The sequence below is a fragment of the Thalassophryne amazonica genome, chromosome 20 (genome assembly GCF_902500255.1).
Source record: "Thalassophryne amazonica chromosome 20, fThaAma1.1, whole genome shotgun sequence".
Classification (NCBI taxonomy): domain Eukaryota; kingdom Metazoa; phylum Chordata; class Actinopteri; order Batrachoidiformes; family Batrachoididae; genus Thalassophryne; species Thalassophryne amazonica.
In genome coordinates, this window is record NC_047122.1 from 19,001,979 (window position 1) to 19,016,924 (window position 14,946).

The following is a 14,946-nucleotide window of genomic DNA, read 5'->3' on the forward strand; positions in this document are numbered from 1 at the left end:
GGAGGAAGCAGGCTTTTTCACATTAAGAAAACTCTGAATTTTGATTCACAGTTCAACATATTCTCCCCCACAAACCTGAGGAAGAAAAATCAATGAACTACTCAATATGATGTTCTCATAAAATCATGAGACAATTAACCATAAAAGAAAACCATTTAAAAAGGAAATCACACTAAGAACATCTTTGGTGTTCACTGCCGTCTGAACAACTTCATAATAAACTACTGAGTGCTATTTTTGAAAAAATGTATTAATTTAAGATTAAAAAAAAAAAAAAAAAAAATCATACCAAGGATTTGTTTTAGTGTAATATAGCACAATTACAACTGCACAGAAGACACATGGAAAAGGCTTTGAAGTGAGGACACTTTCAAAAAATAAAAACAAACCAGATACTTTTCACTTATTAAACAACAGGAGAAAAAAAAGATAAAAAAAAACAAACAAGAGCAATCAGAGATTTCTGATGTCCACCAATCCGGATCACCTCCAAAGTTCAGTGTAGTCTCTTCCATTCCCAAAATATCTAACTGTGGTGCAAATTTGGTGAGAATCTGTGAAGTAGTTTTGACATAATCCTTCAAAGCCTATATAAAGGGAAATCTTGATCCAGAATGCGGATTCGGTGTCGCAGACCAAATGGTCCCCCCTAAAAATTGGTCCGCCCTGCCTCCATTGCGCATGTGTCATTTCGGAGCGTTAACAGCTCATCTGAGAAAGAGTCTCTTCACTCAAAGTGATCAAATGGATTAATGTCATTAAACATTCGTTCTAAAGTCAGTTTTAAGCAGAAACGAGGCAATATTTGGTGATGCTTTGAAATGATGGATGCACAGTGAACGCAGCAGCAAGCAGCTTGTGTAGCTGCAGCGCTCTGATCGCTTCCTTCGTCTTTTATGATGAAATAATGCTGAATTTATGTGCAGTCTGAAGCAGAAACAAGATGATAATCCGCGGCTGATGACGCATGCGCAGTGGAGGCAGGGCGGACCAATCTTTAGGGGGGACCGTTTGGTCTGCGAAACCAGATCACCTCCAAAATTTAACAAAGTCTTCCATGCCCTAATATTTATCTGTGGTGCAAATTTGGTGAGAATCCATGAAATAGTTTTGAAGAAATACATCAAAGCCTATGTAAAGGGAAATCCTGATCCAGAATCTGATTCTGGATCCATATCACCTCCAAAATTCAATGGAGTCTTCCATGCCCTAATATCTATCTGTAGTGCAAATGTAGTGAGAATCCATTAAGTAGTTTTGACATAATCCTTTAAAATGTATATAAAGATAAATCTTGATCCAGATCAGCTCCAAAATTTAGTAGAGTCTTCCATGGCCTAATGCAGGGGTCACCAACCCTGTTCCTGCCCATCATGCTTTTTAACTCTCCCTGTTCCACTCCTGGTCAATTAACTATGTCAAGTGTGCTCATCCAATCAAGAGATGAAAAACACCAATTTAAAGAAACAGGTGTGACTTGAGTAGGTAGATGTGTGTGTGTGTGTGTATGTATATATATATATATATATATATATATATATATATATATATATATATATATATATATATATATATATATATATATATATATATATATATATATATATATATATATATATATATATACATACATACACACACACATACACACACGCTAGTGTTCAGAATAATAGTAGTGCTATGTGACTAAAAAGATTAATCCAGGTTTTGAGTACATTTCTTATTGTTACATGGGAAACAAGTAGATTCAGTCTCAAACCGGTTCCAGAAAGGACCAAGAGGGTGCAGGCTTTCTGTGCAACCACCCACTGCAGCGGGTGATTTCACTGATTAACATCACTTTGAGCAGGTGAAATCAGTTAATCAGTGAAATCACCTGGTGGAGTGGGCGGTTGCACAGAAAGCTTGCACCCTCTTGGCCCTTTCTGGAACCGGTTTGGGACCTCTGCAGTAGATTCTCACAAATCCAACAAGACCAAGCATTCATGATATGCACACTCTTAAGGCTATGAAATTGGGCTATTAGTAAAAAAATAAAAGTAGAAAAGGGGGTGTTCACAATAATAGTAGCATCTGCTGTTGATGCTACAAACTCAAAACTATTATGTTCAAACTGCTTTTTTAGCTATCCTGTGAATCACTAAACTAGTATTTAGTTGTATAACCACAGTTTTTCATGATTTCTTCACAACTGCGAGGCATGGAGTCAACCAACTTGTAGCACCTTTCAGCTGTTATTCCACTCCAAGACTCTTTAACAACATTCCACAATTCATTCACATTTCTTGGTTTTGCTTCAGAAACAGCTTTTTTGATGTCACCCCACAAGTTCTTAATTGGATTTAGGTCCGGGGATTGGGCAGGCCACTCCAAAAAATTAATTTTGTTGGTTTGGAACCAAGATTTTGCTTGTTTACTAGTGTGCTTGGGGTCATTGTCTTGTTGAAACACCCATTTCAAGGGCATGCCCTCTTCAGCATAAGGCAACATGACCTCTTCAAGTATTTTGACATATCCAAACTGATCCATGATATCTGGTATGCGATATATAGGCTCAACACCATAGTAGGAGAAACATGCCCATATCATGATGCTTGCACCACCATGCTTCACTGTCTTCACTGTGAACTGTGGCTTGAATTCAGAGTTTGGGGGTCGTCTCACAAGCTGTCTGTGACCCTTGGACCCAAAAAGAACAATTTTACTCTCATCAGTCCACAAAATATTCCTCCATTTCTCTTTAGAGAGGATTTTAACCCGAGTGAACATGTAAAAAAAAAAAAAAACAACAACCGTGGAGCTGCCTTTACTTCTCTCTGCACTTTCTCTACTCGTGCGGTTCTGATGGCACCATCCTGTTCACACCATGTGCGCATCGTATACTGATTTTATGAGATCATGAGATGAAATAAACAGCTAAATATCCTTAAAAATGAGAATAAATAAATGAATGGAGCATACACGGGTTAAAAAAACCCTGCTGTGGAGAAGCTGATGTTCAGACGCACAGATCCCATAAAGCAGGCGAGAACTCTGAACTAACAGCTGTTATTTTCCAAAGGTATTTATTTGTTCAATCTTAAGCTTAATGTAGTGTTCAAGCACAAAACATGACTGATAAGGAGAGAGAGAGAGAGAGAGAGAAAAAAAAAGACTTTTAAAAAGGACTTCATCACACTAAAATGAACTGGAGTCAGAATAAAAATACAAGCTGCTGATTTTTATTTTTCAAAGTTATAAGCTGCAGCTATATGTTTTATTCATTTCAAAGTGAGTTACCTCTTATTTTATTCTGATTTATTTATACAAAAAATATGGGGAGTCAAATCAGCCTGCATTGTTCTGATCAGTTTATATCAAAGTTTTCCTGCACGTCTGTGTATTTTTTCCTTCTTTCTAAGAGTTTGGTGTTTGCATTTGCTCCACAGAGTTTTAAAACACAATAAAATGTTCACACTTTTCTTTATAGCAGTTCTGTAATTTTAGAAATGCAACAGAAACAACCATAAATCAGAAAAAGTTGGGACTATATGTAAAATGAAGATAAAATAAAAACGTTGCACTCAGTTTCTCCACTCACAGAAGCCAAAAGTTCTTCCACAGTTGTGTCTTGGTGGCTTCCCTCACTTGTCTCCTTCCAGAATGGACATTTACTTTTTGAGAACTGCCTACCTGACACATATTTACTATAAAGTACCACACTGTTTGTATTTCTGAATGGTTGATGTAAATGAAGTCTAAGAAAGTCATTGATTTGGAAATGTTCATATTTTCATCCCCTGATGTTTCTCGGAAAATGCGGCAGACCTTAATTTAGGAAATTACGTATGATCCGACTAGTCGACTAATCGCAAAATTAATCGTTGACTAGTCGACTATCAAAATAGTCGTTTGTGGCAGCCCTACTTCACAGGCGTCTTCTAACTGTCACAGCATTTACAGGTAACTCCAGACTGTCTTTGATCATCCTGGAGCTGATCAATGGGTGAGCCTTTGCCATTCTGGTTATTCTTCTATCCATTTTGATGGTTGTTTTCCGTTTTCTTCCATGCGTCTGTTTTTTTTTTGTCCATTTTAAAGCATTGGAGATCATTGTAGATGAACAGCCTACAGTTTTTTTGCACCTGCGTATAAGTTTTCCCCTCTCCCATCAACTTTTTAATCAAACTACGCTGTTCTTCTGAACAATGTCTTGAATGTCCCATTTTCCTCAGGCTTTCAAAGAGAAAAGCATGTTCAACAGGTGTTGGCTTCATCCTTAAATAGGGGACACCTGATTCACACCTGTTTGTTCCACAAAATTGACGAACTCACTGACTGAATGCCACACTACTATTATTGTGAACACCCCCTTTTCTACTTTTTTTTTTTTACTAATAGCCCAATTTCATAGCCTTAAGAGTGTGCATATCATGAATGCTTGGTCTTGTTGGATTTGTGAGAATCTACTGAATCTACTGGTACCTTGTTTCCCATGTGACAAACAGAAATGTATTCAAAACCTGGATTAATCTTTTTAGTCACATAGCACTACTATTATTCCGAACACTACTGTATATATATTGGATTCTATTATATCCCGGGTAGGAAGGCACTTCATGTGACCAAGTCAACATACAAGCTGTGCAAAATAAAGGTCACGCACTTTGGAAACACAACAAATGCTCCGGCACATTTAGCGCATCATCACCCTGAGCTGAAAAAAGTAGAAATGCTGCAGCGGCAACACCAGCAGGCAACCAGTGCACACTGCATCACTTTAACAAACTTTTTTAAACAAATATTGATTTTTTTAAACGATTTGTGATGCCATCCGATAAGAGCTCAGACTTTGCCGCTTGCAGTTATGTGTTCATGAAAATTCAGTTAGGTATATCTTATATATTATATTCCAATTCTAAGGTAGAACTGTGCTATTATACTAAGGTATATCTAAGTATCTAAAAAGGAAGAGTAAAACAGAAGAGCAGAGTAGAGTCACTTAGGTGCCTGGTCTTGAGAACCAGGGATGGTAGGCTGAAAAGCTTTGTTATCCCATGGGAACTCTCCCTAACCACCCAAGCAGCTCAAGAAAAAAGTATATATTATAATAATAAATAATAAGACATAAGAAAGATAAGACATCATATATATAACTATATTTAAATATTAAGGGTAATAAACAACATATACAAGAAATATGGTACTATGTAATATACAGGAGTAGGTATTAAAATCTAAATATGAATACAGGAGAAGATTTGGTCATGGTATTTTAATTATAGAAACAGAAGCTATGATGTAATGTGTATTTATCTAAAGTAACTCTGCTAGCATACTATAGGAAAATAAAAAGCACAATCTATATGCTATCAAATGGAAACCTAAGAACTAAGGTACTATTTGTTGATATCTTTAAAAAGAACACATAAACTGATGAATCATTAAAAATCTACACCATGTAAAATAAAATTGTAAATAACGAAAATAAGCTAGTTCGAGTTAGAAGAGCTAAATTAGCCATTAATAAGCCAACCGTACCTAGCAAGCTAACAAGATAAACAAAAACAGTAATTAGTGTATAAAGTATAATAGCGTCGTTAAACCTACAATAACGGTATTAACAAATACATCTAAAAATAAATGTGGACAAAAGTATGAATTAATGTGGGTTATCAAACAGAAAAGAACCAATTATTTTGTAAGCTATGATAAACGGTGCTACAGCCGGCTAGATAAGCTAACATTCGCTGTTAGGTATAACTAATTGTACCCCACTCCTCCAGTATTTCCATAAATATAATAATATTAAAAAGGGGGAACAAGAAAAAGTAAAGCGTGTTGAAATGTATATGGAGACATGATATAAGTACCTTAGTGAAAGGATAAAAAGGTGGAATATTCCTGGTTAAAGAGAGCTCGAGGCTCATGGCTGCAGCAACATGTAGGCAAGGTTAGCCTATAACTAACATGACGGAGAGGCATAAATTCCAGGTAAGCTAACGAACATATATGTAGCTAACGTAAACAGTAGTAGGTGGAAAAGAGGATGGAGAAGAAGAAGAAGAAAAACAAACCCCACAATCCTCTGTGAAATGCTGCGGCACCTCTTTATCCTGATTGTCCTTCTTCATCCGCTTGCACCTGTCCTGCTCCTCAGTGTTCTCCTGCTTGACAGCATACTTGGTGATGACGTCCTCCAGGTGGGACAAAGACATCTCTCTGTTGGACCGCAGTTGTCGCTGCAGGGCCGCGTCTGACAGGGCTGGATCTGATGCTTTAATAAGAGGTGGGGCAGGGGGAGACAGGAAGAGGGAGAACCAAGGACACGGATAGAAACATTAAGTCATGAACCGGTAAGGACAAAAACAAACAAACAAACAAGCAGAGAACCATATCAGTTTTTTTTTTCCCCCTCGCTGGAAGTGAATAGTTTTACACTATTCCAAAATGCAACTAATTTAGTGGCCAAAGTGTCACTCTGCAACAATCAGATTTACATTCAAGGATCACTAGACTTGGGCACCTGCTTAAAACCTTACTGGTCTTGTAGCTGTCAGTCAGCCAGGAGCCAAAGTTGTAGACCATGTCCAGGTGGCGTCTCTCCTGCAGGCGGCTCCCCGTCTCTGTGAAGGCCTCCTGGGCGATCTGGTTCAGCTGCTTTCGGCTCAGGGACAAGTTGTGGCGCTCATTGGCTCGCAGCACCTGTTGGAGGATGTCCTGGTAATCTGGAGGGTTCCTTTGAGCTTCGGGACTGTTGATGAAACGCTCAATCTGACAGAAAGGAGGAACACAGGAAGGGATCATATCTCCAGTAAAATCATCATAATCCCGCTCTGAACAGATGCCGTTAAATGCTGCAGTCTGTCTCCAAAACATACTGTATGATTGATTTTTTTTTTTTTTTTTTGTAACTTTGCTCCTGTGTCTTATTGTCGTTGAGAAATGCTCCACAAATAATAAAAAACAAATTTCTACTGCCAAGACAACTGCCGTTAAAAAGAGAATTCAATATTTAAGTGATGTGGTTTAAGAGATTTGGGTTAATTTATTTAATATTCAGAATACATGAAGATCAGTCCAGGTTTGGGCTGTAATCGTTAGAAGTACTGATATAACGAATCAGAATTGATCAGTACAGGATAGTGTGCCTTAATGGGGGATTTTCAAGTTCCGCCGCCCCCTTGAAACTGAGACTTCCGGTTAGTGTATTGTATTGTATCACTTCCTGTTCCGGAGCACAGCGGTGTTTTTCTGTATCTGTTAGCTGTTTAATCTGCTCAGTTAGATTGATCTAGTTATCTAGATTACGATTTGTTTCCCAGTGTAATCTTTACGTGCCTTAACTAAAGCACTCCTTCTGCTGAATCACCTCTAAATTATTTACACATTATTCACTTTGCGTGTTTTTAGGAATCCGCTAGCTTAGCGCAGATACTAGCTCTTAGCCGATTTAGCATGGCGGCTTCTCCTGTCTCTCCCGCACTTTTCTGCTCTGGGTGTGAAATGTTTAGTTATTCCTCGGCCTCCTTTAGCAGTAATGGTACTTGTAATAAGTGTAGCTTATTCGTAGCTTTGGAGGCCAGGCTGGGCGAATTGCAGACTCGGCTCCGCACCGTGGAAAATTCTACAGCTAGCCAGGCCCCTGTAGTCGGTGCGGACCAAGGTAGCTTAGCCGCCGTTAGTTCCCCTCCAGCAGATCCCGAGCAGCCGGGAAAGCAGGCTGACTGGGTGACTGTGAGGAGGAAGCGTAGTTCTAAACAGAAGCCCCGTGTACACCGCCAACCCGTTCACATTTCTAACCGTTTTTCCCCACTCGGCGACACACCCGCCGAGGAACAAACTCTGGTTATTGGCGACTCTGTTTTGAGAAATGTGAAGTTAGCGACACCAGCAACCATAGTCAATTGTCTTCCGGGGGCCAGAGCAGGCGACATTGAAGGAAATTTGAAACTGCTGGCTAAGGCTAAGCGTAAATTTGGTAAGATTGTAATTCACGTCGGCAGTAATGACACCCGGTTACGCCAATCGGAGGTCACTAAAATTAACATTAAATCGGTGTGTAACTTTGCAAAAACAATGTCGGACTCTGTAGTTTTCTCTGGGCCCCTCCACAATCGGACCGGGAGTGACATGTTTAGCCGCATGTTCTCCTTGAATTGCTGGCTGTCTGAGTGGTGTCCAAAAAATGAGGTGGGCTTCATAGATAATTGGCAAAGCTTCTGGGGAAAACCTGGTCTTGTTAGGAGAGACGGCATCCATCCCACTTTGGATGGAGCAGCTCTCATTTCTAGAAATCTGGCCAATTTTCTTAAATCCTCCAAACCGTGACTATCCAGGGTTGGGACCAGGAAGCAGAGTTGTAGTCTTACACACCTCTCTGCAGCTTCTCTCCCCCTGCCATCCCCTCATTACCCCATCCCTGTAGAGACGGTGCCTGCTCCCAGACCACCAACAACCAGCAAAAATCTATTTAAGCATAACAATTCAAAAAGAAAAAATAATATAGCACCTTCAACTGCACCACAGACTAAAACAGTTAAATGTGGTCTATTAAACATTAGGTCTCTCTCTTCTAAGTCCCTGTTGGTAAATGACATAATAATTGATCAACATATTGATTTATTCTGCCTTACAGAAACCTGGTTACAGCAGGATGAATATGTTAGTTTAAATGAGTCAACACCCCCGAGTCACACTAACTGTCAGAATGCTCGTAGCACGGGCCGGGGCGGAGAATTAGCAGCAATCTTCCATTCCAGCTTATTAATTAATCAAAAATCCAGACAGAGCTTTAATTCATTTGAAAGCTTGACTCTTAGTCTTGTCCATCCAAATTGGAAGTCCCAAAAACCAGTTTTATTTGTTATTATCTATCGTCCACCTGGTCGTTACTGTGAGTTTCTCTGTGAATTTTCAGACCTTTTGTCTGACTTAGTGCTTAGCTCAGATAAGATAATTATAGTGGGCGATTTTAACATCCACACAGATGCTGAGAATGACAGCCTCAACACTGCATTTAATCCATTATTAGACTCTATTGGCTTTGCTTAAAAAGTAAATGAGTCCACCCACCACTTTAATCATATCTTAGATCTTGTACTGACTTATGGTATGGAAATAGAAGACTTAACAGTATTCCCTGAAAACTTCCTGCTGTCTGATCATTTCTTAATAACATTTACATTTACTCTGATGGACTACCCAGCAGTGGGGAATAAGTTTCATTACACTAGAAGTCTTTCAGAAAGCGCTGTAACTAGGTTTAAGGATATGATTCCTTCTTTATGTTCTCTAATGCCATATACCAACACAGTGCAGAGTAGCTACCTAAACTCTGTAAGTGAGATAGAGTATCTCGTCAATAGTTTTACATCCTCATTGAAGACAACTTTGGATGCTGTAGCTCCTCTGAAAAAGAGAGCTTTAAATCAGAAGTGCCTGACTCCGTGGTATAACTCACAAACTCGTAGCTTAAAGCAGATAACCCGTAAGTTGGAGAGGAAATGGCGTCTCACTAATTTAGAAGATCTTCACTTAGCCTGGAAAAAGAGTCTGTTGCTCTATAAAAAAGCCCTCCGTAAAGCTAGGACATCTTTCTACTCATCACTAATTGAAGAAAATAAGAACCCCAGGTTTCTTTTCAGCACTGTAGCCAGGCTGACAAAGAGTCAGAGCTCTATTGAGCTGAGTATTCCATTAACTTTAACTAGTAATGACTTCATGACTTTCTTTGCTAACAAAATTTTAACTATTAGAGAAAAAATTACTCATAACCATCCCAAAGACGTATCGTTATCTTTGGCTGCTTTCAGTGATGCCGGTATTTGGTTAGACTCATTCTCTCCGATTGTTCTGTCTGAGTTATTTTCATTAGTTACTTCATCCAAACCATCAACATGTTTATTAGACCCCATTCCTACCAGGCTGCTCAAGGAAGCCCTACCATTATTTAATGCTTCGATCTTAAATATGATCAATCTATCTTTGTTAGTTGGCTATGTACCACAGGCTTTTAAGGTGGCAGTAATTAAACCATTACTTAAAAAGCCATCACTTGACCCAGCTATCTTAGCTAATTATAGGCCAATCTCCAACCTTCCTTTTCTCTCAAAAAATCTTGAAAGGGTAGTTGTAAAACAGCTAACTGATCATCTGCAGAGGAATGGTCTATTTGAAGAGTTTCAGTCAGGTTTTAGAATTCATCATAGTACAGAAACAGCATTAGTGAAGGTTACAAATGATCTTCTTATGGCCTTGGACAGTGGACTCATCTCTGTGCTTGTTCTGTTAGACCTCAGTGCTGCTTTTGATACTGTTGACCATAAAATTTTATTACAGAGATTAGAGCATGCCATAGGTATTAAAGGCACTGCGCTGCAGTGGTTTGAATCATATTTGTCTAATAGATTACAATTTGTTCATGTACATGGGGAGTCTTCTTCACAGACTAGGGTTAATTATGGAGTTCCACAAGGTTCTGTGCTAGGACCAATTTTATTCACTTTATACATGCTTCCCTTAGGTAGTATTATTAGACGGTATTGCTTAAATTTTCATTGTTACGCAGATGATACCCAGCTTTATCTATCCATGAAGCCAGAGGACACACACCAATTAGCTAAACTGCAGGATTGTCTTACAGACATAAAGACATGGATGACCTCTAATTTCCTGCTTTTAAACTCAGATAAAACTGAAGTTATTGTACTTGGCCCCACAAATCTTAGAAACATGGTGTCTAACCAGATCCTTACTCTGGATGGCATTGCCCTGGCCTCTAGTAATACTGTGAGAAATCTTGGAGTCATTTTTGATCAGGATATGTCATTCAAAGCGCATATTAAACAAATATGTAGGACTGCTTTTTTGCATTTACGCAATATCTCTAAAATCAGAAAGGTCTTGTCTCAGAGTGATGCTGAAAAACTAATTCATGCATTTATTTCCTCTAGGCTGGACTATTGTAATTCATTATTATCAGATTGTCCTAAAAGTTCCCTAAAAAGACTTCAGTTAATTCAAAATGCTGCAGCTAGAGTACTGACGGGGACTAGAAGGAGAGAGCATATCTCACCCATATTAGCCTCTCTTCATTGGCTTCCTGTTAATTCTAGAATAGAATTTAAAATTCTTCTTCTTACTTATAAGGTTTTGAATAATCAGGTCCCATCTTATCTTAGGGACCTCGTAGTACCATATCACCCCAATAGAGCGCTTCGCTGTCAGACTGCAGGCTTACTTGTAGTTCCTAGGGTTTGTAAGAGTAGAATGGGAGGCAGAGCCTTCAGCTTTCAGGCTCCTCTCCTGTGGAACCAGCTCCCAATTCAGATCAGGGAGACAGACACCCTCTTTACTTTTAAGATTAGGCTTAAAACTTTCCTTTTTGCTAAAGCTTATAGTTAGGGCTGGATCGGGTGACCCTGAACCATCCCTTAGTTATGCTGCTATAGACGTAGACTGCTGGGGGTTCCCATGATGCACTGTTTCTTTCTCTTTTTGCTCTGTATGGACCACTCTGCATTTAATCATTAGTGATCGATCTCTGCTCCCCTCCACAGCATGTCTTTTTCCTGGTTCTCTCCCTCAGCCCCAACCAGTCCCAGCAGAAGACTGCCCCTCCTTGAGCCTGGTTCTGCTGGAGGTTTCTTCCTGTTAAAAGGGAGTTTTTCCTTCCCATTGTAGCCAAGTGCTTGCTCACAGGGGGTCGTTTTGACCGTTGGGGTTTTACATAATTATTGTATGGCCTTGCCTTACAATATAAAGCGCCTTGGGGCAACTGTTTGTTGTGATTTGGCGCTATATAAAAAAAAATTTGATTGATTGATGTTTGGCTTCATTAGAAACAACAGGTTGTTATGACCCCTCACGGAGCGGCTGACCGAACGGATGTTATGACCCCTCACGGAGCGGCTGACCGATCGAAACTGGATGGCAGTTAAACGATGTCTCCGAAAGTCAACTTAAGTTCAGATTTCTTGTTTCTTTTTGGCTTCAGTGTCCTTCGTTAGTGCTGTGTGATCAGGGTTTTACATTCGTTGCTAGGAAAGTTCAATGACCAAAATACCAACATTCTGGGCGCAATGAACACGTTTTCACTATTATTTGATTTGTTTGTGTGACTGACATCGTTATTCAAGCATTCAAAAGGCTGTTCCTACCTCTACACAACTCCAAACAGCGATGAGAAAGTTTCTTGACAGTTCTTGTTGTGGAACAAAACCACGTCTCACTAACCAGACAGAGTTGTGACGTCATCACACATAGGCGCTGCTCTACCGCAATTTGAAAAACCCCCATTGAGAGAGTGGCGTCAACTCAGAACATGGCACCATTTTGGTTCCAACTACGCTGAACTACTTAATGAACCTTTAATGTTTTCAACATTTTTAAAAATCATTTAACCACATACAGCAACACATCCAGGTACAGGTGCTATCAAAATAGATATAAAAATAGTTAAGCTATCAAATTTGCAATTTATGATGACTCATTTAAAGCCTGATTTATGCAGCTGCACAGCTGTAATTCCGTGTCGTGCAATGATGACGTGACAGTTTTAAAGTTCTCCGTAGCTGGATTATACTTTATTCTGGACTAATTTGACCCTCAACAAGTTTTTCTTTCTACAATCATCACCTCCAATTCAAAGGTAAGCTGAACAATTTCCTCTTTTACCGGCTTCGTGCTGTAAAGTTGCGAACTTTTCTGATCCATTTTTAATCAGCGTGCGCACTGTAAAAACTATTATAATATGATGGCAGACGAAGGAGCAAAAGCAGAAAAATGTCAAATCACAGCCTTTTGTGTCTGATTTAACAGGTGCACGTCAGGCTTCAGGTCCCAGGCTGAACGGGTGGTCCATAAAAATGGTCAAAAATTTTTTTTCAAAAAACTTCGTCTCACCCTCTAAATTTGTTGTACCTAACATAAAAACACATCATGTACAATTTCATAAAACTAATCATTTTTACTGGTAGCACACAGCCCTTAAAGATTTTGCTGGCAATAACTTTGTCATATAGTATGGTCATTTCCAGATATTTCCAAATTATTTCTGTCAGTTTAATATTGATATGTCACGACAGAAATTATTGCAATACATTGGAAAATCAAATCTTTTCATATCCCATAAAATAGTTAACACTAAAACATGAATTGTGAGATGCAGTTCTTCTCGTACATGTATCATGCTCCTACAATACCTACATACTGGGGTAGCGAAGATTTTGTAACAATCAAACATTGCATTTTCATTTTATTGATGAAATACTGTTTCATTATTGATAAATTTAAATAAGTCTATGCTTTATATATTTCCACATATTTTGATCTGAACATCCTTTACATAATAATGATATTTAAGTTGCTTGCATCATGACCAAGACTTGCTCCCGTTTCAGTCAGAATATAGGTGGCACTTCTGTCTGTTGTTTTGGTCCTATCCAATGCTGCTGCAAGTCCTGGTGTTACAACAGCTTTAATTTTACTGGCTTTTTGTGGCACTGGCATAACAAATTCTTCATCTGGACTTTCTGTGTTCTCTTCACTCTGGCTGGAGACAGTGTCAGGTAGTGAGACATTAGATGGTCCAGGCTCCTCCAGTTTCTCTTTGTATTTTGCTTCTGCAGCTTTCCTTTTTTCTGCTCTTTGTTCTTTGGCAGTTTGTATTTTATCCATGCCTGTCATGCATCCTCTACCTTTCTCTCGCTGAGCAAGTAGGAACTGTCTGTCATCTTCAAACTTTATCACTGTTAGGACATCCTGATGTGCCATGTCAAACAAGTCCTCCAAAGATTCACAAAACACTTTCATCTTTCTTCTGCTTGTCTGTATTGCGATTCTTGGTCTTTTTCAATGTTTTCCATTTTCCGAACACCTTTTCTAACTTTGTGATCAGATGCTGCTTTGCCCTCAGTGGGATTCTAGCTCTCTCCCAAAAAGGAATTGCCATGTCTATAGAGTTCACAGCAGCATCATGGACAGTTTTCTTCAAATCAGTGTGTTTGAAGAAAAATACCTTGAGTATTTTCCCATTTGAGGGCAATTTGTTTCCCTTTATTTCAGTCGGTGGAACCAATAAGGTATACAAATGTTCTACTTCTAGTAGCTGACATGTTTTACTGAAGTTTCCAGTTAATGGTTAAGCATGTTAAGTCAGCAAGTGTCTCTTTTTACATTTATCTCATGTTAGATTCACCATCACCAAAGATCTGAAAGAAAAGAAGCTGTGAATTGAAGCAAAATTTTCAGCTTGTAGCCTAAAATAACATTTTTGAAAGTATGTTGTTTTGAGAAATATTTAAACAAAGGTATAGTTTTAAATTGAATATAAAATTATACTTTAATTACACTCAGGTGGTTAACTTCTATCCTCTTTATAAGTGATGTGATTAGATACTGGATAATGGATAACCTATTGCACGGGCACTCGGGCAGCGATAACTGATATATTTACAACCTTCAGCTATGATGTGCTACCTCTAAATATTAATGTATGACAAAAATATTTGGCAGGCTTTCTTTTTTCCCAAAGCATCATAAAATGAAGGGGTGAGAGTAATGAATTTCCAACAGATACTGGATAATGGATAACCTATTGCACGGGCACTCGGGCAGCAATAATTAATATATTTACAACCTTCAGCTATGATGTGCTACCTCTAAATATTAATGTATGACAGAAATATTTGGCAGGCTTTCTTTTTTCCCAAAGCATCATAAAATGAAGGGGTGAGAGTAATGAATTTCCAACTTTTATTTTTTTGAACCACCCTACTGAACACGGTTTGAAAAAATAAACGGTCGGACTATTAATCAGGGAAATTACTCCGGTCCCACTTTCCTCAAATTGGCGAGTGTCAGAGCACTCAACATTAATTTGTTCCTCTGAGCATGTTCACAATGCTGGGCATCAAAACCAGATACCTTCAATTCAAGTTTCAGAAACGGACAAAACTAATTTTT

General features: G+C 38.8%; 1 protein-coding gene across 3 annotated transcripts in view; it reads right to left on the reverse strand.

The window, feature by feature from the left end:
* daxx (death-domain associated protein) overlaps window positions 1–14,946 on the reverse strand; it is a 61,483-nt gene that overhangs the window by 12,658 nt on the left and 33,879 nt on the right. For 2 of the 3 annotated variants that reach the window (XM_034160987.1, XM_034160986.1), the window contains exons 6-7: window positions 6,522–6,753; window positions 6,057–6,256 (exon numbers count right to left, since the gene is read on the reverse strand). In XM_034160987.1, the coding sequence (XP_034016878.1) occupies window positions 6,057–6,256; window positions 6,522–6,753 (432 nt within the window). The remainder of the gene's footprint in view (window positions 1–6,056; window positions 6,257–6,521; window positions 6,754–14,946) is intronic. The other variant, XM_034160988.1, reaches the window with a different exon arrangement.